This window comes from Anthonomus grandis, chromosome 11 (assembly GCF_022605725.1).
Source record: "Anthonomus grandis grandis chromosome 11, icAntGran1.3, whole genome shotgun sequence".
Lineage (NCBI taxonomy): Eukaryota > Metazoa > Arthropoda > Insecta > Coleoptera > Curculionidae > Anthonomus > Anthonomus grandis.
The window spans coordinates 7,678,377-7,705,679 of record NC_065556.1 but is presented as its reverse complement, the minus strand read 5'-3'; the positions used below and the strand labels follow the sequence as shown (position 1 = coordinate 7,705,679).

General features: G+C 30.5%; 2 protein-coding genes and 1 long non-coding RNA gene across 7 annotated transcripts in view; 1 reads left to right on the top strand and 2 right to left on the bottom strand.

Annotated features, from left to right (window-relative positions):
• On the bottom strand, nt 1-1,982 carry LOC126742008 (uncharacterized). The gene is made up of 3 exons (XR_007662456.1): nt 1,882-1,982; nt 247-318; nt 1-190 (listed from the first exon to the last, which is right to left on the bottom strand). It is a non-coding gene; the product is annotated as an uncharacterized LOC126742008 (long non-coding RNA).
• LOC126742001 (protein tramtrack, alpha isoform) lies at nt 890-27,177 on the top strand. Of its 5 annotated transcripts, none has more exons than XM_050448528.1 (7): nt 890-1,012; nt 23,690-23,963; nt 24,067-24,376; nt 25,719-25,941; nt 26,132-26,381; nt 26,481-26,620; nt 26,685-27,177. In XM_050448528.1, exons 2-7 carry the CDS (start codon nt 23,708-23,710, stop codon nt 26,877-26,879), a joined length of 1,374 nt encoding a protein of 457 aa, XP_050304485.1. In that variant the 5' UTR covers nt 890-1,012; nt 23,690-23,707; the 3' UTR covers nt 26,880-27,177. The 5 variants fall into 5 exon arrangements, with proteins under 5 accessions (XP_050304485.1, XP_050304482.1, XP_050304483.1 ...); XM_050448525.1 differs by having other exon boundaries at nt 918-1,073; XM_050448526.1 differs by lacking the exon at nt 890-1,012 and adding an exon at nt 7,428-7,565.
• The window catches only part of LOC126742000 (probable G-protein coupled receptor Mth-like 1), a 160,058-nt gene continuing 144,654 nt past the window's right edge, over nt 11,900-27,303 (bottom strand). Inside the window, exons 5-7 of the mRNA XM_050448523.1 lie at nt 14,824-14,962; nt 14,059-14,230; nt 11,900-13,848 (exon numbers count right to left, since the gene is read on the bottom strand). Coding sequence (XP_050304480.1) covers nt 13,660-13,848; nt 14,059-14,230; nt 14,824-14,962 — 500 coding nt within the window. The 3' untranslated portion in view covers nt 11,900-13,659. The remainder of the gene's footprint in view (nt 13,849-14,058; nt 14,231-14,823; nt 14,963-27,303) is intronic.

Genomic DNA, 27,303 nt, shown 5'->3' with positions numbered 1-27,303 from the left:
TGCATTAAAAAACAGTGTTTTATTAAGGAGAGCAAGAAAAAACTCAAAAAACTGGTCGGGGAAAAGTATACGCCAAAACAAGATGCCGTCAATTTCCTCCCGGAGGGAATGATGAGTATCCTCAAAAAAGGTACCTCATGATGGATTAACCTGGAGCTACGTTAATTGGCTGGATTGCGTATTCCAACACCTAAAAAAGTATACCTAGAAACGTTTTAGTAAATATATTTAAAATCTTATATATACCTCGTTCCTACTGGCTGGTCACCACAAAGATCATATCTATTATTTGGTGCCTCTGGTAAGATGTTATAATTCCTAGGAGTAAATATGTGTATTTAATAAGATTGTAAGATTGTTTAAATAATTTATTATCTCGTTTCAGCTTATACTATATAACAGCAAATGTCTTATAGGAAATGAAAAAAACTCGAAAATACTACACAGCAGGACTCTGACATATTTTCAAATATTTTATACCCTAATACCGTGGCGCATGCTCCAGGTATCAGAGTTTAACGGCAGCCGTCAACAAATTGACAAGTTGGCGGAGCAACGTGACAAGTGTCAGTTAACGCCAACATAAAGCAAGAATTTCAAAAATGAAAATTCAAATCACTGGTTCAAATTAGGTTCAACTCACCAATTTCTCTAACCCACTCTCAATAAAAAACTCGTATGAACTTACCAAAAATTTAATAAAAACAGAAATACCCCCTAACTCATTTCTTGTTTCCTTCGATGTTTCTAACCTATTTCCAAGCATCCCAACAGAAGATTGTTTATATACACCTGAGAACTTCTCTTTTCACAAAGCAAGCTACCTACTCATGTCATATTAGAAATTTGTTCTCTTATCGACAGTGTACTGAAGCAAAACTTCTTTCAAGTTGATTATAAATTATATTGTCAAAAGTCTGTTATTTTTTCTGGCAGAAGTGTTTATGTTTTTTCTTAAAAGAAAAATCTCAGATTGCGAGACTTATAAAAAACATATAAAATGTTGGCATAGGTACGTCGATGACATATTTACAGTTTTTACTGGTTCCACCGAGGACTTACTGGAATTTCAGGTATTTCTAAACTCAAACAATCCTTCTGTTCATTTCACTTTCGAATAGGAACAATTTGGTAATCTACCTTTTTTAGACCTCTTAATTAAAAGAACAAACAACATAAAACTCAAATTTAAAATTTATAGAAAACCAACGGCCACGGATAATGTTATATCCTTCTTTTCAAACCATCCAGTTAATCAAAAGCTTTCCGCATTTAACTCACTTCTCCACCGTCTTCATCATTCATCAGTCATCCCTCTTTCTCATAAACAGAAAAAAAACTCAATATCATTTTTCAAATTGCTCGGAACAATGGTTATCCTGACAACATAATAAATTCTCTTTATTTTAAACATCTTTACAAACATTTAAATAAGCCACATATATACAAAACCGATGGCGTTTACAGAAGAATATCATATTTTGGAAACATATCCCATTAGGTTGCTAAGAGTTTGTCGAGGGACTCCGATGAGCGGTTGCGTGTTTGTTTCAGGACTTCGAATAATTTGTTTAAATCTCTTGTCACCATCAAAGACAAAATTCACAGTCACATAGAGATTTGGTGTTTACAGACTATGTTATGTACTAATGTTCTCACCCTGACTGCAATGTGTGCTACGTCGGACAAAGCGGAAGGAGAATCAAGACGAGAGTCAAAGAACATAGTTAACTCATTGAAAAGAATATAAACCGATTTATAACCAATACCTCTTCTCCTTTCGCCAATCATATTATTGAGACCGGACATGGGTTCGACTAGCCCGAGGCGGATACCGAGGTGCTCCACGTTTGTCAGAAATAAATAATGCCATCAACTCACCGGTTTACACTTGCATTAATGAGCAAACTCAATTCGAAAGCAACACTTTCTTTAATTCCTTGGGTCCTAATAGTAGCACTGACATTTGATTTGACTTATTGACACACATTTATTTGTTTATTTATTTACACCCTATAACACTACAGTCCGATGGTTTTCTCTTACTCGCTCCCAGTACTAAGTAGAAATATGCTAATCTCATATTGTTCAATTTTGTGATAATTTTAACTGTTCAGTAGATGTCGTGCAATGTACCATTCAAGTATTGTTTGCTATTGTTTAGAATTTGTGTTTGTGTTAAGTTTTACAATTTTATAATTTTGTCTGTATTTTTTATATTACCTGTCAAGAAAAAAAAATGTTCGTATATGTTTTTGAACTGTATGTAATATATTTTAGAGTCTGATGATGGCAAGAACACTTACCGAAATGCATCACTCCTGAAATTAGAGGACTAGCATTTTATTTGTGGAGAAAAGACTTTACCTACTAACTTTTCAATATTATATTGACTCCACTTCAGAACGGACTTTTTCCTTAATAGAAATTTGTTTTTTCGAAAATTCTTTTTTTTTTTCGGATACTTTTGGAATTACTCCGATTTTTTTAGATTTTAACGAGGTATTTTATTAAGCACTTAAGTCCGCTAAATTCTTCTCATTTAACCAACTTTCTATCTCTTATGATTAAGGAAATCCCTGTCCTGGCCCTCCTTATCTTAGGCCTTTGTATAATCAAGCTAGTAGTCAATATATTTCAATGCTTCTGGTTGTCTTTAAGTGTTTATGTCTTAATAATAGTGTAAGCATTTTGATATCGTAGAAAAACAAGTTTTAATTTTATATTTTTAAAGTAATTTTGGGATATGGTCACATCACATTATTTAGAGGTAGAAAAATTATCGAAAGAGTTTGGTGACTTAGGCCACTGAAGGGATTTTAGGGCATCTCTGTTTTTCAGTGGTCCATGATAAAAGAAAACGCAAGATAGATTATTGGTGGAGAGCACTATAATTTGGATATTAAAATAGGAAATTATCTTTTTGAAATATTTTTAAGTTAAAATGTATAGGAAAGCTATTAGCTATTAAGAAAAATAAATATCAATTTCACTTGTCGTGTATCATGATAATTACAAAGCAAATTATGATATTTCTTATTTTCTTTAATTGTAATAAATATGGAATTTAACTTAAAATTTAGACCGTATCTATATGAAGACTAAAATACAAATCGTTTTTAAGTCCTGCGGCTAATGTACTTACTCAAAAAATATTATGTAAAGTGTAAATAACAATTTATGTAAAGTGTAAATAACACTGATACACAAAATGAAATAAACTATACTATAGTTATCAACCAAACTGCACCAATATCATTCAAACTGCATATCTCGGCTTAGCGACACCTCTTGAGAGCCACGCTCGTAAGCTTATTGCGCTGCATTGTTCGTAAGCATAATTTACACATTATGTAAAACTATAATTTTTCATTACTTTTATTTGATAATTCTCTAACTGTAACTGAAATAAAAAAATGAGCATTTCTATTAAAGATCACTTTCAAACTATAATAATTAGTGGGTTTCGGCGAAAATATTTAAGAAAAAGTAGAAAATAATTTTAAATTAAATTTTTTTAAATTAAATTTACCAATTATTGGTAACAGGATTTTACGTGCGCGATGTATCTGAGGCGCAACGAGACGAACTTATAACCAGAATTTTAACCCAGCGAACACTGAACAGTCTTGGGAGAAACTCTTGGGCAAACATTACGCGAAAATGTGAAAACTGGTACAATCCTGTTGTTAGAAATACATCAATATAACAAGTATAATTACGACAAAAAAATTAAACAAAACGAAAAAACACAAAAATTAACATTTATGTTTTTAAAACCAAAAACAAAACAAAAATTTACCTTATTAAAATAAAATAGTTTTCTTTTTAAAAAACAAATTAAAATGAAACCCAAATCTAAAAACTAAATGTATAACAAAGAAAATGTCAGCTTCAAGAAACAAATATTCAATACAAAAATCAACATTATTTATAAAAATTATTAATGTTTTAAAAAAGTAAACATGTGACAAGAATGGACAAAATGTAACGGGGAAACTTTTTACTTCTGTAAAAAAGTCAAAATTTCCAGTCAGACATAAAAGTTAAAAATTCCAGCTGCAGCTGTAAAGGATGTAAAGGAGGCAAGTGCTATTTCAAGCATGCGGCTGTAATTTGCGTTTTTGTTAATGAAGAAAATGCACGGTCTAAAACTGATTTACCAATGATTTGGAATCGCCCTCCTGAAGTTCAACCCGAGAAATATAAGAAGTTGTACAATTGATGCGATCCAGAACAGCATCTGCAACTGTTCTTAAAAAAAACATTCAGTTTTGACACAGTTGAAAATTATAGTTTGTTGATGGGAGAGAATTGCATTTTTGCGCGTCTTCTGATAACTAAAAGTAATAATTCTAATGCGGTAAAAGAAACCGAGGCAAAAAGAATCACTGATAATAATGAATTGAAAAATATTATGAACCATTTGTATATATTAGAGACAAGTGACAATTATATAATTCAAACGTTGTAGTAGACGAGAACAAGTAGAGATCAATTTTCTTACATTGCGTTAAAAAATCACAGACATCAACATGGTTCTCTAAACGATATGTCATTTTACAGATCATGATTAATAAGACGAATACATCAACGCTCAACAGTTGGACGAGTGTCCGTTCTAATTTCCGTGAATTCAATTATTGCTCCGCAGTGTGGGTACTTCCTGAATGAAATTGGCTGTGTCTTGAATTGTTAATTTATTTGGCCAACAAATCTACGATTCTATTAAAAAAAATGTTTCTAAGATACTATCAAAAATTCTTAAAGCAGTTGTTCTTAAGGTAATGTATGCACATTAAAAAAAAATGAAAAGTCAAGCTGAGTTTCAATTTTATCAAAAAGAATAATAATTGGTCTTTAGAATTTCATTTACGATAATATGTGGGCTACGCAGGTTCTTTTGGTTACACAAATTGCAAGAGAATTTTAAAAATTGACAGACAAACTCCTGTTTTATTTGAACATCGTCAGCAATATGAGGAAATCTCATGAAACTTTTTCTAGTGGATTCGTCTGGACCCACTCTTTTTGTCTTGATCTCTACTAACTTTAGTGCTACGAAAATGACCTTTTTTACATTTGACTTCTTTTACAGTGCCATCTCTGCTGCGTTCCGTAGCTTTTTGTACAAAAGTAAGTAAGTATGTAAGTCTTGCCAAACATAAATGAAAGTATGTTCCTTGTCTACGAGTTTTAAGTTAGTCCCAATTTGAATCTCAACGTTACGAGTTAAAATTAGATTATTGTATATAGGTAGATCATCAAAATTGAAATGAACATCTGTTTAAAAAAACTTATGTTATGACCAACTTTCCCTAAAGTAGTGGTTAATTCTTTTTTTCGTTCCTCTCATTATCGGAGCCTCTTGATCCACGACTTCCATTTGACGGTTTTTCTATCTATATATTTCAGGGAGTATTGTTGCATTGTAGGCGTCTACTCGCGGATCCTCAAATTTCTTACCTCCAACAAAAAGCAAACAGTAAATTCGTGAATATTTCTTGGGCTGCCACGGCTCATCTCTGCAAGTTATATGTGCTTTTTTTTAGTTATTCGCTGCTAATGTTAGTTATGAATAGTACCCTTCATGGAAAACTCTATCAGAAAATTACTTTTCATTATTTTTTACTCATGTTATTTAAATTTTAACGCAATGACACCATCCACTTTTGGCGGCGCTTATTGATTTCATATTTTTCGAAGGAAATCTGTAAAAGCCTACCCCACAAGTTGTCCCGCTTGGTAAATGTCAAAAAAAAAATACATAAACAATTGTCAAACATGCGGACTGAGAATATTTGAGACCAGAAGTGACAGAGAAACCATGGAGGGAAAGAGACAGATGATGAGCATGAGATGCGTGCGATAGTAGGGAAAACGAGCTGATTCCCGTAAATTGACTCCAGGCGCATGGGGCAAGCATAGGAGATATCTTTCCTCCCTCCAGTCTTGTTGGACACAACAATAGCACCCGCTCTAACTTTTTCGCTGATTTTTGTGATTCTTAAAAGTTCATATCGCAAACAATAATAACGTCTCTGACAGCTGTTCAGCCACAAACGCACATCAAAATGCAATAAGCTTATGCCAAGTCGTGTCGCTTGGTGGTGCCACTGAATATATGCAGTTTCTCAAAAAATCTAAACAAATTCAAATTAACAAAGTTTTTACTCTATAAAAAATATAAAATACCTACTTTTCTAACCTAACCTCAACTTTCACTCACATTGACCAGCTGATAAGGTACAGAAAAACCGATAACCTTATCCAAACAGATCCAACTCGACCAGCAGAACAGAAATAGAGAATGGCCAGGCATAAAATATATAAAAGATGGGTACCGATATTAAAATGTCGTATTAAGGGCACATAAAATATGTGATACTGACATATCTGGAACATATCATGTAATATTTTTTAATATGGACTTGTTAAAGAATTAGTCTAGTCTATGTATATTGATAACGAATTGCAGACATATATTGGTAAAATAGTAAAAGGAGTACATTGCAAGACATTACCTTATGTAACATGCTAGCTGAGAAGAGTACGTTGAAAATGATTGAATATACATTAGCAGTCAACACTCAATTTAAGGATTAGTGTTTAAACCCTACAATGTCATAAGAAGGCAAGTATCTATGCTGACCAGACTCAGATTCATTCCAATTCATTTAATCACCTAGCCAGAATAAGAAAAAATCAAACAATCTATGGATATGTGGGTTCGAAGGGACACTTCAGTCTGACACTTCACTCACATTGTTTAAATGCTAAACTTAATCAAATAGAAAAAGGCCTTGTGACAAATGTTCACTAACTTTCCATTGTAGTAATATTGGTAATAAGGTTGGTAATTGGTAGTTGTTAATTATATTAAGTTTTTACAACTATAAAAATATTATGATTTTTTCTGCATGCTTGTATCATGCAACTATAACAATACCCACCATTATGCTAATACTGCATATTATTTATAATAGACATAAGAAAACCTGAATAACTATTGCCTGGACTATGAAAAAATCACACAAAACCAAGAAGCCAGAGAAATGATGAAGCTGCACTAAGAAAATGAAGCTACATCCCTGCACATGCTAAACGACGAAAAATGCAAAGAAAAAATAGAGCCTCGCCTTGGTACATATCAAAAATGAGTCCATATCAATACACGAAGCCTAAATAGCTCACACAAAGTCAACTCATGTGTTTTATATGATAAGAGAAGAAATGAGCTTAAACTCAAATAAAGGCACAGAAAAAATTATGTTCAAAAATTGACTATTTTTACTTTAATATAAATCCTTAAAAATTAAAGCCATCCTATAAGGTTCTTAATTTATCAGTTTCTTTACAGTCCCTGTAAGTTATTTGTTGACTATTTAAAATTTTTTACATTTATTCTATACAATGTATACATAAATAAAAACTTACAACGACCGGCTATTGCCATTTATTATTAAGAATTGAAATAAATATTCAGTTTTCGAATATAATAAAAATTTCAAATGTCAGTTTGTTTATGATTTTTATAATTGTGACACGCGTTATCTACATTGTATGTAAGTGTTTTGTTGCTTCTTTTATTATTTATTTACTTACGGAATTCATTTACTTTTTTATATAAATGATTATTTGCGATTACACAATGAGGTTATTGTGCTAGCTCACGACCATGCGTTAATTCTCGGCTACTTTAATAATATTTTAATTCAAAAAAATCAGTAAATATCAGGAATATTAGAAATTAAATGTAAGTAAGTCATCCTGCCTTGGACTTTTTAAAAAAGTTGTAAGTGCCCTAGATGTGCTTGTGGGTATGGGTATGTGATGGGTCAGTGCTGCTTCAGTAAATATCAATAAAAGCTTCTATTTTTGGAGATAATGACTGTTGATGTTTTTGAAAAAAGCGGATCAATTAAATTACTTATTCCGTTTAAATTACAAATTTAACGATCTATCATATTAAATTTTTTTTGCTACTTGAAAGAAAAAGTGGATTTTTTTAAGTAAGAATTGCAAACAAATGTTTTGACGTAAATGCCAACTCTTTCACATATATGTAAGTTAATATCTATTTAGAAAATAATTAAGAACCTATAGACAGTAAAACTTAGCCTGAAATGATTTTAAAATTATCATCATTATCTTAATACAACATGAATTTAACACATTTTTTATTTAATTTATAATATGTGTTTTTAATTCAAAAACATAAGTATACTTAACTTTGGAACTTGGAAGATGAGAAGAATCATTCTCTGTGCTAATACCGTTAAATGCGGCTATTACACATTTTTGTAACTGCTTGTCATATTAAACATAATGTTGGTATATTCGGTATTTAGCAAAACCTCAAAATAAAGGCCAAAGGAGTTAAGTCTCGGGATCACACTGGCCAAGATATTTTAGGTTCCAACCGACTTTCTACAAAATTAAGATATTCTCGTATTTGCCTAGAATTATTTGCAGTGTACCATCTTGGTAAAACTGACCTGTGTCCGAAGTTAATCTTTTAAATAGTCTTTTAAATCATTTTTCCAAAAATGCGAAAAATGAATTAGGGTTGAATCTAGTCATAAGTATTTCGGAGGTTAAAGATAATATTATTAGTAACCATTCTTTCGCTGGACAATATTTATTTTATTGGAAAATCCAAATCTTCAAACACGTGGATACCACTCACAAAAATGGTGCTGCCGCTCGAAATCTATTGGTTTAGGTCCTTGCCAGATCTTAAATTTATTTAATTGTTTAGGTAATTTTTTCGCAAAATAAATTAGATTACGGATTTGGTTACTACTATATTTTTGTCGATTTGCCCAGGTGATATCTTGGTTTGGGCTCTCAACATTACAAACAACAAACTATTTTTTGAGAGAAGGCGATCTTCAGTCGAACCAAACAATAAACGCCCGGCAGATTTAAATAAATAATTACACAATTATTCTAACCTGTATATGTATAAGGATAACATTAATGACTTTAAATATATTCCACACATGATTATAAGTTTTATGGGAAAAACTCTGTGAAAGTATTATATAGAATTTATTTGTATAACGTCGATATTTTTAAATTTTCATTTTTCTCAAAGGCCTAAAAATAAGCTCAAAACACCACAACATAAAATTTTTCAAGTTCAACCTAACCTGTAGCTCTAACCGGTTTTAAGACCCACATTAAGAACTTTATTTTTAACATCATTTATAAGAAGGCAATAATTGGTATTTATTGATAACTTTTTTTTAAGTTCTTGCCTTTACTTTAATATTTAAAAGCAGCATTAACAAATCAAATACTTACAATAATCAGCAAAATTCGCACCACGTAATAACGGTATACATTTTCAAAAATTATTAAAATGTTTTAATTTATTAAAATGGATTTTATTTCTTGAATTATTACGACTTGTACACGTACCATTTAAAAGTCTATGCTTTTTATCTTATTATTGCATATTTGTGTAAGTTTAAAGATTTTGTACGATTGTGCTCGTAAAATTTCTAACTTAATAATTTTTGCGTTTGTACTATCGATTTGTGTATTATGTATGAACTGTATTTCTCGAAATTAGAGCCAACCAAATTTGCTCAAGTAGTAATTTTATTGAAAAGGGATTGAAGCCAGATGTAGCGTGTCACATACATCGATTTTACGTCACACAAGGTTTAGAGAGACCAGGGAAGAATTCAAGAAGACCTGATGAAGGCATAAATCGTATCAACATCGACGCTTTTTGTAGGGTTGTTTGGTTTAAAAGATTTTTACCATACAGTTATAGTAAATATATGGAAACCACATTTTAATGCATACGATTTGCCGACGCATTACTATACAGAATGTCCGAGCCAAACATTCGATTTTGTAGGCTTATTATTTGTGCAATTTTAAAATTTTGTGAACGGTACTTGTTTCTAGCAGACTTATTTTTTTGATAATAATAGGACTCACCAACTCAATTCTTTCTTGCAGCGTATACACCATCAATACTATCAATATCACCAGCACCAGATTAAACAAATATTTCGTGCTACTGTTGTTATTGTGCACTTCAACAAAACACCGATATCAAAGTAAAAATAACTAAACCAACAAAGGCGTCGAAATATGCAGGTATTGCCTTTTTGTCAAAATGACTTGAATTTTTAGAATGTGTTTTTTTTATTTGAGATAACACTGGGATAATTAAAAAAAAGAAAATGTATACAGGTAACAATATTAAAAATTTTGAGGAATGTCAGGCACGTTTAGTAATATTTCTTGAGAACGAATTGATATAATACAAAAATAAGAATACGGCTATGTATAGAATAAAATTACCTTTAATTCAAGGTATTACTCGACCCCTATTCCTATTTTAAAAAAATTGACATGGGCGCTCTGGGGGGCGAGCGGATGACGTCAAAGAAACGTAATTTCTGTCAATAAATCTCCCCCTCAAGATTAAATTTGACGTGTTCGGCCGGTTTTGGCCAAACAATTAATTTTTTAAGATTTTCAGGGTGGACTGTTTTGTCTCGGACACCCTGTATAAAAAGACCTCAATTGTTTCGAAGATCTTGAATGCCTGACTGAGGATATATTTTAAGCCCAACATTAATGAATTGACAAGGGAACAAAGTCTTTGAAGGACGATCGCATGTTGAACTACTCGCATTTGTCATCAATATTTAGGAGACATTTTTGAAGAACATGCTTTGTACCATTTACTTCGTACGTAAAGTGATGCTCAAATTATTGCACAACTATAGTTCAAAATATGTAAATGTATTATAAATAATTTTCAGAATGTACAGGGTGGCCAAATAAGCGAGGTAAGCGGCTGTATCTCAGGATCTGTACATCTGGCAACAATGGAATTTTTTTTATTATTATAAACGCGGCTGTGAGAAAATTCTAGAAATTATTTTTAAGTTCCGTATTTCACCGCAAGAGGGCGCAACTAAAAATTAAATAAAAGAAACGTCTTTTTCTCCGAAAACTTAAGTATTAACTTATACTTTTGATATTATTTTTAGTAAGCCTAGATAATTTGCTATAATTTTGGTTTTATGAAACATTGACGTACGAACGATAGTAGGGGTGGGGGAAGCTATTGAAAGTGGAATCATTAAAATTGGTGTAAATTCTAAACCACTTATTCGATTTAAGCGATTCAAAATTTATTTGCAAGATAAATGTAGCTGCTTTAAAAGTCTGATCTCATCACTACCCTATAGTTCCTAATAAAACCGCCAGAGGGCGCAATTTGTAATAATTCCAGTTTTTTTTTCATTTTGTTCCAAATTTGAATTGATCCAAATGATCCAATTTGAAGCCAAATGAAAAAAACTGGAATTATTACAAATTGTGCCCTCAGGGAACTACAGGGTAGACTTTTAAAGCAGCTATATTTATCTTGCAAATAAATTTTGAATTGCTCAAATCGAATAAGTGGTTTATAATTTACACCGATTTTAATGATTCCACTTTCAATAGCTTCCCCCACCCCTACTATCATTCGTACGTCAATAATTCAACCAAAATTATAGCAAATTATCTAGGCTTACTAAAAATAATATCAAAAGTATAAGTTAATATTTAAGTTTTAGGAGAAAAAGACGTTTCTTTTATTTAATTTTTAGTTGAGCACTCTTGCGGTGAAATACGGAACTTATAATTTCCAGAATTTTCTCATGGCCACTTTTATAATAATAAAAAAAATTGCATTGTTGCCAGATGTACAGGTCCTGAGATACAGCCGCTTACCTCGCTTATTTGCCCACCCGGTACATAAATATCTATTAGAAATTTATAGTAATGGTTCTTGTCGTGTGGAAGCAAATATGTATTAACTATAGTTTATTAAGAATATTAAACATATATTATTGAAATATAAAAGAAACATCAAGAATACTAAAAATAATGTATTTCTTTTATAAGAAACAGTTAGTCCTATTGATACAAATTTACAACATTTATACATATAACTTACACATTTAATCCTATTTATGGATTTATTCAAAATAATCAGCCTTAAAAACACAATAAATAAATTATTAAAACAAAAAAAAAATGTAATACTGCAGAAAAACTTATGTATTCTTAAAGTATTTAAGTCACAAGAAATTATTTATTAGAAAAACATTATACAATATAATTTAAAGTCAGTCATTGCAAAAATATGTGTATTTATAATAATTTTTATCTATAGGATGTTTAAAGTGTACCGAGGTACCATATCTCAGCAACGAATGAGCTTTGATAAAGGGGCTAAAAGCAAGAAGACTATAGACAGGACAGGTAACTTTATGACTGAACGATGCCAAATTCATCGTCAAGATGGGACGTTTGGCGTCGAAGTACACGGCGCAAGAGATCGATCTTTCAAACCGCCCCTACCACCCAAATTCCGTGCTGATGAAAAGATGATGCCAATGATATCACTCGACATTGAAGTTACATTCGGTCTATAGTCTTTTTGGCTAAAAGAAATCGCTAGAAATACTTCTAAAAGTTCTAACTTCTAACCTTTGCTGATCGGAAGCCTAATAGCAGTGGTTAAAAAATACCTTTAGAAAACATTTCAAAAAATGTTCAAATAAAAAAATCAAACAAATACATATTATGTTCATTCGATAATTTCATTATAATTCTATATCGTTTTGGTTTAATATGTTTTGTTATAAACTGTCAAATTAGGATAGTTTGGAGGTAAAGAATTTTAAAATATTTATAATTGTGATTTAGCTCAATAGAATTTGATAAAACTGGTAGAAAATAATTTTGTTTAAGTTTGGTAATTAAAAGAAAAGGTTGGTTAATAAAGAATAATGATCCTCTGAACTATTTAGGCACAGTACTGGTCCTAACGATATAAAGCACGTTTAAATTTAAAAAAAAATAATAAAAAGGAAAAAACACTTATAAAAAGCTAGCTACTGCTTAATCATTGAACTTAAAAAATAATTGATTCTTTTATTAGTTAATAATTATTATTTTCGCTGTAACTTTAAAGTTATGAAGTTGAAACTGAATATTTTAGTTTTTTTATTGCAAACTCATTCCACTTAAAATAATTATATTTTTATGAATTAAAAAAAAAAACAAGTTTTTTAAATAAAGCCTATGATCCAGGAAATAAATATGACGTTATTATGTCTTTTTAACTACCATTCCTTTTTTATCAGGTTTAATAACTAAATCAAGTTTATCAAATTTAGTTGAGCTAAGCCAAAATTATAAATATTTTTATCAATCTCCCTCCTGCCCTAATTTGACAGTATTTTTTTAAAAACTTTGATGGGCATGTTAACAAAAGGCATTTTGTTAACATTTATTTCCAGTAATTTCTTTTAGTTATTATATTCCACACTTATTACTCGACGTCGTTTTCAATTTTTTGGATTATTCATTCTTGAGATATGGAACATCGCCACCCTTTACTAAATACCATATATATTATAGTCATAATATAAAAAATCATTTTAAACGCTATTAGATTGGTTTGGCATTCTTTTGTTTATATTTTAATGTAGCAAAAAATAAATTTATTTCATTATAAACATTACAATTAGTTCATTCACGGTAAAATGAATAAATTACTTATCACTTAACCTACTGGTCTTGAATTATTTTTCGTCACAGCAGTCTGTCACTTATATCACAGTAAATCTAACAATTTGTTTCCAGAGGTGTGGATTTAGTGGTATTAGTAACAGTGCTGGTATTAGTCAAAGTATCCCCTCCTACTGATGGTAGTCCATGGGAGCTAGACGAATGGTGATCCTGATTTGTGGTACCCATACCACCAATATCCCGATTTCGTAAAAAACACCAAGATCGTTTTACTGCTGAAAGTACCTGAAATAAAATAATAATAAATAATAATTTAAAATACTTTTATACAAATATTTAAAAACAAATTGTTATAAATAATTCCGAACATTCCATTAATCATATATTGAATTTTTTAACAAGAGAAGTATTAGAAATAAAAAGAAATTTTTTCATAATCTTTATGTCAGTTCAGCAATACAAATTAGGTATAATAATAAATTATAATATCATTACCTGTGGTTGACAACCCACAACAATGAATATAAAAACACCCTGTAGGCAATTAATAAGGTCGGTAAAATACCAGGCATATTCTGGTCCACCTGCAAACCAGGAGATCACGTCCATAATCCAAGTGACTCCCATAACCACCACCAGTTTAGCGCATACCCTTCCTAGAGCAGCCCTGTAACAAGAATAAAATAAGCTTAATTAGAATAAGAATTAAAAAAATAGGTCTCTATTTCTTTGAATTCCAGACACCTTGTAAATAACCCACCCATCCTCTATGTACCCACTCTAGTACAATTTTTAAAAAAGATAAAACTTCACGGAAAATTATTTCAAACGAAATCACTACGTTTTACTGCTTTATTTCAATTAACGTTTTAATTTTTTATCTCGTAGTTTAGTATATCCAGCATAAGACTAATAAGTCTCTCAGTAGTAAAGCATCTCTCAATTAAATTAAATGAGCCGTATAGCGAGTTCGAAAACAAAATTAAATATGAAGTTCAGTGAAATCTCATTTTGAAGGTAACTTATCTGAAATTTAAAATAATCTAAATTGGCTTCAGAAGTATATTTTTAAACGGTAGTTATATTTACGTCAGTAAGCAAGCCCCAGTGTGTTACTACAGAGACATTCGAAGTTCTTTTAAGTTCTTTAAAAGCTATGACGTACCTTAAAATTTATGGGCCATATTTAAAATTTTAAGAGTCAATAAGTAATAATATTATGATAAAGAGTATAATATTACAGAACAATGATGTCCTTACCTTTCAGTAGTAGATTTTACTAATTCCCTCTTCCATAATCCACAAGTCAGTTCTTGGGCGGTCAGTGCGAATAGTATTAGGTTAATACTAAGGAGGATACCCATTGGAATAAAAAAGTAGGTCATTATTTCAGTGTCGCCTGTAAAAAAACAGTACTGATTACATAAGGTCAACTATAATTTAATAAATAGCTTAAGGTATTTTCAAAGACTGCTAATATCGCAATTATTAGCAACTTTATTGTCACATATACGAAATACTCGATATGCCATTAAGCATCTGAAGCAGTTTTATAAAAAATAGTTAGATTTTTAGATTCTTAAATAAAATCTGATAAAGTATTTTTATTTTGGAAATCAGATAATTCTACAAACTATTATATTCAATATTAATTCAAATGTTGGGTCCCAAAAATTTAATGACGAGTTTTGCAATTTTGCAACACAAACCACTCTGTAAGTCACTGATAGAATAAACTTATCAATTTTATTCTCAAATTGTTCCAATCACTGTGAACCTAGCGTATGATGTCATAATTTTTATTGTACGGGGTGCAAGCAAACAAGGAAAGGAATGGAAAAATAGAATGAAAACACTCGCTTAGTGTATTCAAATGAAACACGAAAATAATATTTGGTCTAGGCTTAAGTAACAAAAGTGTATCAAAATGCTCAAAACAGAAAAGAGTGGGCAGCTGCCCATCTTTGGATGCAGTAATTTGATTGATAATATAGTTAAAAAGATTTAATTTTTGATGTATTTATCTATTTGTCTCATATTTGTTCCATTCATGCATATTTGTGGTCTTATAACATCGAAATACCAAAAATAATTAATAAATAATTCAGGCCTAAGATAATCTGTAATTAGCAACTTATTTTCTTTAGCCTTTCCGCTACAGTGGTAAGGTTTCTGATTAAAGAGCAGCCTGTCCTGTGTTCAAACCTGGTCAGTAAAAACCTTTATCTTTCTCTTAATTTATTGTTTAATTTTTGTTGAGTAAAAATGACCTTAAAATATACTATATTGACTGAAAACATATACCTCCACTTTATTAATCAGTCTTTATTTAATAAATAAGTAGCGAGACTGTAGGATTTTCATTTTACCTTAACTCTACTGCAAGTGTTGACTATTTCGTTACTACTTATTATATCGGTTTATCGAACTATATATATACAGGGTGTTCATTTAAAAACTTTCCACCACGGATTTATCGATAACCACGGTTTAAAAAAATATGCCGAAATACGTCAAAAGGTTTGTCAAGCGGGACAACTTTCTAACCTAAAATTACTTCACCCCCTTTCACCCATTGCCCCTCAGGGTCATCCTCTTAAAAATTTTAAATGGCAAGGGGTATCGAGTAATAGCTTGTTTAAAATGTCTTTCGAAGTCTGTTATTTTGAGTTTTTTAAATCGGTCGATTCGTTTTCGAGAAAATTAGAAAAATCTTTATTGTTCAGATAGAAAACAAAAACATGAAAATATCAGTTTTTATTTCAATAAGTGTTCAAGATGTTGCCCGTTTTTGGCCAAACAATGATATAGGCGATGTTCAAATTCCTGACGGACATTTTCAAACACATGTTGGGGGATATCATGGCAGCTGTCGATGATGCGTTGACGAAGTTCATCCAAACTTTTAGGTTGGGGAGTAAACACAATATATTTCAAATGACCCCATAGAAAAAAGTCTAACGGCGTTATATCAGGAGATCTAGCAGGCCATTCTATAGGCCCCCTTCGCCCTATCCATTTATCTGGAAACTCGTCGTCTAGCCATTGCCGAATGGGAAGAACATAATGAGGAGTGCCGTCTTGCTGGAAATACATTTCAGCCTCATCAAGTATAGGGTTTCCATCATCATCGATTTGGTTTTCAATGGATTCAGTGATAAGCGGATTGATGGTATTTTTTCAAACATATCCAAATAAATGTCCCTATTTAAATTTCCGTTAATAAATAATGGCCCAATCACTTTATTTTCTAAAATGCCTGTCCATACATTCATTTTTTGAGGGTACTGGGTAAACCCTTCTACAAATGCATGAGGATTTTCATTGCTCCAATATCTATAGTTATGCTTATTAACAAATCCATTTAGATAAAATGTGCATTCATCGCTGAAGCAGATATTCTTTACATGAATAGTATTATCATTAATCGCTTCAGTCATTTTTTCACAAAAATTAACTCGCCTGTCGAAATCTCTCTTGCTCTTGCAATATTTTCATTTTGAATGGATGAAATTTATGAAGAGCTTTTGGGAGGGTTTAAGCAAAAATGATGCAACGTTTGCCCTTCTGGAAGACCTTTATTAACATAAAGGCTTAAGCTTGAATATTGATGATTTAGCCGCAGCGGTATTTTGTGATTTCTCCAAAATATTTGATTGCGTGAACAGGGTATAATTCGGTAAACTGTTTTGCAATGGTTTCACTGGTGTATCTGGCAGAAGGCAAATTGTCAATGGATGACTTATCTGCTGCAAGCCCAATAGATCATGGAGTTTCCCAGGGTTCCGTGCTTAGCCCTATTTTATTCCTTTTCTATATTAATGACCTTGCATCTCTTGATATAAAACGTCGACGGCTTTAGGTAGGGTTAAGCAAAGAGAGTTATTCTAATCCCCTCTCTCTAAACATAAATCAAACTAAACTATTGGCATGGCATTTCAGTTTGCTAGCACTGATCAGATAAATATACAGGATAAAGAACTGGAAATAAAAAACTGTAATAAATTTCTTGGAATTTTCATCGATGATATGCTGAAATTAGACTTGTTGCTGCTGCAACTATCTTTTTAATTCTGATTTTATTTTACAGAAAAGAGCAATTAGGTCTGTTTGTGATAAATGACCTAGAAACCTGTAGGCTTTATTTAGGAATTTAAAGGTACTAACATTGTGCTGTTTGTTTATATTGGAAACAACATGCTTAATTTATAAAAAATGTAAATTGCATCTAACCAGCGATAAATCTAGAAAACCCTATAATACCTGACAAAATCAATATTCCAATGCTCATTCCAAAGAGTACATTGACTAGGAATTTTCTCATTTATTTAAGTAGATATTAAGATTTTTAATCTTCTTTCGCAATTATTATTGTGAAGTCTTCACAAGCTTTGATTTGCTTTCAAAGATCTTTTGCGTCCCTCCTTAAAAATAAAGCATTTAGAGTCTTACTAAATATTCTGATCATGAGTGGGAATAAACCATGAAACCATGTGTGCAAGCTATTGATCTTGATCTGCTTCTTTTTAATATTACAACAGCACAGAATGACTGGAATGATACACAACAAAAAGGAATATGGTGATATCTGAGACGAAAAGTTAAAAAACTTCAACAGAAATATTGATGAGTGTAGGGGTAACAGGCAAAAGCTGTGGTCTACAGAAAGTTGCCAGCAGCCCAGATAAGGGAGCAGACACGACACTTTAAATGAAACACTTATTTTATTATGTGAATCAAAATAATTAGATAAAGTTAAATATCTCATAAACTAAATGTGTGGTTGTTGGTTCTAAGATACTTTGTTAGAGACATTACTCCTTAAACTTTAAATTTAATGTAAATTGAGACGGTATTGTTTTTGTTTTTAGCATTAAATAATTATTAGGCGTTATGTTGAATCCACAACTAACATTTGATTGTTGAAATTTTGACTATATGTAAAAAATTAGGGAAAAAAATTGCGTTCTTCTCTCGTATTGCAAATTCTTTCTTCCATCAATCATCCCATTAATGAGGTCAAAAGCATTGCAAAACTCATTATTTTATGATGAAGTTCGCATTATATAATGCATTACCTGTTTGGGTAAAAAGTGCAAATTTAGTGAAGATGTTTAATAAATAAAGCTAGCAAGTGCTAAATAAACATTTTTTTTTCTTGACAATTTTTAATTTTGTTTTTGGTGATAATTTAATTGCCGTAATAACTTTATTATCCAGGGTCAACAGTGCGTCGGTCTTCGATAAAGCCTTAAAAAAAAAGGTTAACATTTTCTAACCTCTTAAAATTTTGTTGGGACATGATAGCGCATGTCTGGAAAAGATTTTAAAAAATACAGTGTGCTTCAAAAAAATTTAGCGATATAATTTAGGGGCATTTTAAACGGAGTGCCATTATTTTTATTTCATTTTTGGGATAACCTTAGGCTACTTAGTATATGCGATAAATATGACTACTTTATCATGCATAGTTTGACTGCAATAATTTTTTTTACAAAATCATCACATTATTTAATTTCATCTTGACATCAAAAATATTAATTTACGAGTAATGTCAATATTAGGTTAAATTCGGTTTCTAGAAGAATGGGAGTATTTTGACTTAAATGGTTTCTTTTTGTCATATAGAATTAATAAATCAACATTTTTTTTATTATGTAAACATATTACCTATTTAAGTCGTTTTTAAAATATTCACGATAATAATTAAACAAATATATTAAAAATATTAATCATTTTATTATCATTACATCATATGTTCAATATGCCTTCCGTTTTGTTCAAAACATTAATTACTACGTTGTGGAGTTACTAGAGGAAACGCATCTCGTGTTCTCTGCTACATGCCTACTGTCTACAACATCCACCTACAATGAGATTTCTATAAACAACTTCTTTTATAAAATCCAATAAGATAAAATCTAATTTTGTTAGGTCACGCGATCTGGCTGGCCAACTAATAGGTCCATTCCTTCCAATCTATTTTGCTTCAAAGGTCACATTTAAATATTCATTAACATTTCGAGAAAACTCTGCAGGAGCTACATCCTGTTGAAATCACATTTGGTTTTTAGTAATTATTGGAACATTCGCATGTACTCCAGGCAGTGCATTTTGTAAGAATAAAGGGTACCTTTCTCCATTACGATGACCATTAAAAAAAATAGAAACCGATAATAGTGCTTCGAATAATTCCACCCCACACATTTAATGACTACCTATGCTGGTAGTCGTCTGCCGCATGAAATGGGAGTTTTCGGATGAATAATAGTAAAGGTTATGTCTATTTACTGATCCATTTATATGAAATGTTGCCTCATATGTGAATAGGACATAGTTCAAAAACATGGGAGTTTTGTCATTTATAATTGCTCCAAAAACAAAATTCAAGTCGGTCTTGTATGTTCCTTTTTAAAATTCGTTGCACTGATTTTTCACTTATTCCAACTGCTCTTCCGATATTTGCTTGACTTAGACAAGGATCTTCACATCTAACTCTTGCTCCTGATTCGTAACCGGTCTCATTCTTTCTACCTTTGGGTAACAAACACTCCCTGTCACCACCAAGCTCGCTAATAACCTTCTAAAAGATTTTTCATCTGGAGATCTCCTATCAGGATAACGCAACCCAGATTTAGTATCTTCTTATTTTTGTGTTTTATTTTTCTATTTGCTCCTTATTATTACTTTTTAGATTTAGGTACTTCTTAATCACTATATATGTAGTTATTCTTTAAGATGCTGAATATTTTATCATATAATAAGGCATGTTTTGATTTGGTTTTATATATGAACTTTTTTGTTAGAAATGATACCCTCTGTTGCTTCCTTCAGTGTGAACCATGATGATTTATGAGACACCCTAGGTATATCCTAGTATTTCGTTTTCAACATTTCCCGAAATAAATAATGTATAAATTACATCAAGCCGTTATATCAAGTCCTTCAATATTTATTAAAAATCGAATTACAAAACTAAATAAAAGAACAATCCTTAATACAAATATATTTATCTGCATATAACGTATACATATAATGCCCATACACAAGGATATCGTTTGGCAAACCCATCGTATCGATTGTCTGCGCGCCAAAACTGCCGCACGCTGGGGATGGCTCGATACTATAAACTTGCCTGCGATTGGTCGCTTAAAATCGATGATAATGCCGGGGGCCCGATGTTATCGATTTTTTACCCTCCCGGCTTCTATACTCAAGACCGTTGTCCGTTGTCCCTTGTTGATTTTAATTTGCAGCGAATTTTTGTCTGAGCTACAAGTGCCGTTTCTTGCATCTGGCATCTATCTATTATTTAAACGTTTTGCACGTGTTAAAAACGCTGTCAACTGGTAAGTTTGTTAGCTTGTTATGCCCAGTAAGTTTTTTATTTAAGTTTTAGTTTATGTTTTTGTCCATTTCAACTTTCTAAGCATAAAACTTTAAATTATCTTGTTTATTTTACTTTCAGTAACAAAAGTTTTCTTTCTTTGAAAAATAAAACTGCTAGTGTAGGCTGTCATAAGTACATATTCTGATTTTGATCATTTTTAAATAGTTTTATAATTATGTGTTAGTTTAACATGTAAGGGGTAGATATATATGTAGCTAGCTATTCCTAGTTTTATAAATATTTTCAGAAACTTTATAGTGGGAGACTTGATCTATATGTTCTATGTGGTAATTGCAGTACACGTTTAATTTTTAGTAGAAATCAGTTATATTGGCAAATTGGATATTGATTTAATGTTGGGAGGGAGCCTGATTTGCAGGAGGTATTTACTGTGTGCAAGACTTTTTTACGGATTCCTACGACGCATTTATATTAAACAGTTAATAAAAGAATGAAATGTTCATACTTTTTGTATATTATTATTATACAAAACTTAAAAGCATTTTTAACAAAAGTTTTCTAATCAGTGCTTGTAAACACTGGCTCCCCAAAAATATACGTAAAAACATCTATACACTGCAATGTTGCTCATAATTAATGCACATTTTTAAAATCTTTCAATCTTCTAACAAAACTTCTGTAGGTATTTAAATCTCTATATATAATAAATCACTGGATTTTTTAAATCTATATTCCGTGTTTTAGAAACCTGATAAACATTATTTAGTCATCTTGTGGGGTAGTCATGCACAATACAGCATAACATAATATTTATGTTAGATTTTTGTAAGTAATTAGTAATTTTATAAAGTAGTTTGGATTGTTCTATTTCTAAGATTTCTCTTAGTCTTTTTAAATTTAATTCTGAATAAATTGTGTTAGACCTAGTAAGCCAATCAAAATCATATAATATTTTTAAAATTTTATTTCATAATCTTTGAACTTTATTAAAATTAGGTTTGCCACAAGGTATCTGAAATGTGTAAAAAAAATCAGATATTTTATTTATGCGTAGTGACTAATTTAAATTTTCATCTATAAGTAGACCGAAATATTCTATATTTGACACTTTTTCTATAGATATGCCATTTATGTTATTATTTAGATTGTTATTAATTGACATATTTTTTTTTGCTTAAATATAATGATTTAAGAACTGACCCCATGATATAGTATGAAGTGCTAGACTAGTTTTCTATTATATATGTCTTAACCAGACTGTAGAAAACACCCCTAAATCCTATTTTAAATAATTTATCTAAAGAATGTCTGTGGTTATTATACAGCAAAAGCTTTTTTAAATAATTATAAACTGCTATAACTATTTTTTGCTTATCTAAAGTGCTTAAAATATGGTCCATGAAATCAATAAGTGCACCAAGAGTACCAACACAGGTAAAATGTAATCTTCAAGATTATGTACATCTCTAACTATCGGAATCCCTCATCATGTCCGAATGCTTAGTTTAGTTTTAGTTCCTTTATTAAAAAGTAATCAAATAAACTCTCAGTAATCAAATAAAGTCACAGGTCTTAAATGTAAGACCTGTGATCTGTATAGCGGTCTGTAAGCCGGTCTCTTTGAGAAAAGATGAACTATTTCTTAGAATTAGTTCCTTTATGATTTCTAGTAGCTCTTCTTCATTAGTTAGTGTTAAGAAAACATAACTGTTATTGTAGACTTCTTTAACAGAAAAAATCTTTATTTGTTCAATTTCCGTTTCCATATATTTAACAATAGATTCTCCAACCTGAGAAAAATATTTATTATATTAATTGTTGGCGATATCATGATGATTTTTAATAATATTATTTTTAATTATCATTGAACTAATAATTACTTAATCTTTTTTTATTTTTATTAAGCTATGTATAAAGGCCCATTGTTTTTTACATTATTTTAAGCTAATTTTCATTTAGTTTGAAAGTAACAATTTTTTAAAGTACAAATTTTATTATTTATTTGGTTTTTTAATGTTTTTAAACTCAGAAGCTAATATTAAGGTTATTTCACCTTTTTTTACCTCTTTTTTTAATAAACTTAAAAACTTCTTTATTTATCCAGTTATTATTTGTATGAATTCATATTTTTTTTATCCCAGACTTATTTTTATACTTTAATTAAATCAATCAATTTTTGAAAAGATGTTACATTTATGCTTAAATTTTTTTATCTAAATGGGTTTAGAAATTGTTTACAATCTTTGATTCATAAACTACTGATTTGACTTCATAAACTACCTTTGGTTTGGTTTGTGAGATTACACAGAAGTTTTATTATCTATTTCTATTATCTAATATTAATCTTGTGATTAGAAATAACATTATCTTTAAGATTGATTTTACAATTTAAATCCTTCAAAATCAATGGAACTATTAATTCTAAATTTATTTATAGCTATTAAATTTTTATACTCATTGAGTACATGTGAAACATCTAACAAATTAATATTTATAACATATCTGCAACTAAAAAAAATTGTCAATATTAAGAAAGGGACGTTTATATACAACTTTTTAAAATTTTTGTTCACCTAAGCTAAGGCATATCTAGTTTATTACCTCAGTTTTGCTTGACAAAGCTACAATAATATGAGTAAAATATCTATCCTAATAACAATACTTTTCACTCATATACACAACTACATAAATAACAATTTTACTTATATTATTAGATAATATTAGTTATTTATTAATTTTTACTGTAATAAAATGTCTTTTTTTTCCTATTTACAGCTGTTTTCTTGAAATACCATGGGGACCCCTGCAGAAATCTGTGAGAACTATCAACTGAAATGGAGTTCCTACACCTCCTATATTCACTCTTGCATTTCATCTTCATTATTTGCAGAAGATTCTTTTGCTGATGTAGCTCTGGTGACAATGGATGGTCACAAAATAATGGCACATAGATTTGTATTATCTTATTCAAGCCAGTACCTTAACAAAGCTTTAAAGTTTCAACCAAAAGTTACAACAGCTTTGCCTATTATGATTGTTCTACCACAAGGTAATAAATAATATCACTTTTTAACATATTTGGATCTTAAGATAATTAATATATTATTAAGCTTGTCAAGAACACTTTAACTAACATACTCATTTATTTCTAGGTATAACCTATAAAGCACTAAAAATATTAGTTAAATATATGTACAGTGGTGAAGCCACTGTACCCAAAGATATATTAAATATTGTTCTTAAGGCGGGAGATATATTAAAAATAAAAGGGCTCTACAGAGAGCCACTATCAGAAGAGATTCAAGGCAATCAAAAGCCTGGCGGAGCCGTAAATTCTTCAAGTGGTGCTAGTCAAATAGTTACTACACAGGATTCAACAAGCAAGAATCTGCAAAAAGCTGCAAAAGCTCAAGAAGTTTTTCCTTTAATAAGCAAGAATCCTCCACCATTAATTGCAACAAGGTAATAGTTATTTCGTTTCAGGGAAATTATATAAATATCCAGGGCTTTATCTTTTGTGGATTAACTTTACTAATGTCTTTAATAAACCGTGTTTTATGAGCGAAGTAAAAACAAACTACAAAATATCAGTAGGTATGTGTCTTGGACTGGTGAAGATCAACTAAAAGCTATTCTTTTACATTTAATATTACTGATAACTAAGAATACTATATGATAATTAGATTTTTCATTAAAAAAATCGAGCATAAAGAACCCATGGACAGAATAATCATCTTTGGGAAATATAGCCTTTTTAAAATTAGATTATTTGGTTTAGACATGTTGAATAGAATCCTATATTTAAGCTTCTTATATGCCTTTTAATATAATAGTTGAGATTTGCTTCAAACATTGCAGATATTTTAGCTGCCATGTCTTCTTAAAATGGATTAGTAATATACTTTTGCATATTCTCAACCTCTTCTTACTCTACTTATTTTGAATTTGTGTCTAATTTAACGTACTGTTAGCATGTGATATGAGTATCCTTTCAGTTAAAAATGTAGGTAGTATCAGTATCAAATATCAATCAAGTATCAGATAAAACGTTACGTTAAAATAAAATATATTTAATTTTTGAATTCGCTTATTTAGGGAATAGGATATTAGATAAGTTTTAATTAACCAATTACTACGTTTTTCAACAAATAAACAAAAGGTGGATAGCATTGCAACCCTCAATTTATTACCCCAGTTCTTTTCTATTCAGTATTTTTAGTGTCATATTCGTAAAAACTTTTAAACGCTTGTATATTGGACTGATTGACTTACAACAGATCTTTTGCTATCAGAATAAAGTCTGTTGTGATTGAATTTTTATCACGCGTGGCATGGTGATTTGTTATTGCAAAATTAGTAATGTATTTGCAAATAGAACCATACCTATTATCTTCCCGGGCTAAAAAAAAAGTTGGTATGCCAAATTTCGTACTATTTCATTCCGTATTTCTTAATTTATATTAGAATAAACAAACTTAGATTATTAAAATTTAAAACCAAATCCTTCCAATCTCAGTGTTATCTATTAAAAGAGTGAAATTAGTATTGTGAGTCAGTTGTAGAGCTTTGTTAAAGTCGTGTAAATGTGAAAAAAAATGTTACAGTAAAGCCATTTATAGGAATTTTTAGTAAACTTTGGAAGCAAAATAATATCTCATTTCTTCAAATCTCATTACAGACTCTTCTTACTGCCTTGAATCACACTAAGTTATTTTTTTTCATTTCATTACAACCTAACATCATCATGTACATAAATTTTGGTCTTGACAGTTTTAATGTATTAACATCCATTTTCTGTTTTTAGTCAGAAGATTATGCAAACCAGTGCTGATCCGAAGTCTAAAGATATGCAAAAAGCCCAAAAACCGTTAAAATCTCAAAATAAATCTCAGGAAAAAGTGGTTGCAACATCTAGTTCCGTTAAGCAGTACGGAGGACCAAGAGTATTAAATTTTAGCATGAATAATTTTAATGGACTGGAAAAGGAAAATACATCTCCCAAACGGGCTATTATACTTAATCAAAAAGTATGTGATAAATTTTTTAAATTTCATAATTGTACTTTTTTATTTTCTTTAGTTAATATTATAGACTTACTTAAAAATACTTAAACATAACCAATTCAAACGACCTTCGGGATAGTTTCAATTGAGGAAACTTGAAAACAAATGGAACAAATTTAAACTAAAATGAAAGTTAAAAATATTATTTTTGCAGGTTTCGCAACAGGACAAACCGCATACGATTACGTCAGCTGATGTAGAGTCTCAAAATTCCTCGGATAGTACCACTTTAACTCTTAACGCAAATAATGGAAAAGCAACTGATAACCTGTCGTACTTGGTAATAAAGGATGAACCGTTAGAATGGGCAGAATCTGAAATTGATATTGTGGAACACAAGGAAGGTTTTGCTGAGGAATCTGTTAAATCTGAAACGTATGATTCGGCTTCCAACGACGGTAAGGGTAAGAGCTTAGGGTGATTCTTTTCTAATTATTAGTGTAGTCAAATTATCAAATAAAATTTTGAACTATATTTGTTTCATTCATAATGTTTCATTTTAGGATCGGCATCAGAAATTTATACCCCACTTACATGCGAATTATGCACTGAAACTTTCACCATTCCAGCAGACTGGGTAAAGCACGTTCAAACGCACACTGACATGCTACCAGCAAAAAGAAGAAGAAGAGACAGCCCAGACGTAAGTTAATTTCATAAATGGTCAATAAAGACTACAGATCTGTTTTTATTTAATTTTCCCAAAGGAAGAAGATGAAAATGCGAGCTATCCAGAACTTCAATGTGACCTTTGTGACAAATCGTTTTCGACTCCAGCAGAATGGGTACGCCATATACAGGATACGCATACTGATTTTGAGCTAAGCCTTTCTAATAGAAGAAATCAGAAAAAAGAAAAAGTGAAAAGTGTGAAAAAGTACAAATTTGTCGTCAAGAACTAATGTTAAAAAAGCCTAAAGGTAACTTCCAGTATTTCGATATTTTTTAAGATTTGAGAAATTATACTTATGTGTAATAAGATTATACAATTATATTTTACTGACATAGAAGTAGCTTGGTTTATAACAAATTTAAATAGCATTTAAAAGAAAAATAATTTTAATATAACATACATCTAATAAAACCTGGATGTGCATTTTATTAATAAAATTATCTTATTGGATTACGATGAATATCAAATATTATGTAGATACTATTTAAACATTATATTTCTGAAAATATATGACGGATGTTTCTAGGTATGGTGGTATTATTTTAAATTTTTACGGGAATATCCCTTTTTAAACCAACTAGAAACATATACATAAAATTATTTAAGAAAGCTAAATTATAGTGAGGATGCGAAATAAATTAATGGAGAAATAA

Bases quoted from the DNA above. Each gene is read 5' to 3' on its own strand.
- LOC126742001 (XM_050448528.1), top strand. From the start codon at position 23,708: ATGGGGACCCCTGCAGAAATCTGTGAGAACTATCAACTGAAATGGAGT. The intron at 24,377-25,718 runs GTAATAGTTATT...TTCTGTTTTTAG, and splicing joins CCACCATTAATTGCAACAAG to TCAGAAGATTATGCAAACCA. The intron at 25,942-26,131 runs GTATGTGATAAA...TTATTTTTGCAG, and splicing joins CTATTATACTTAATCAAAAA to GTTTCGCAACAGGACAAACC.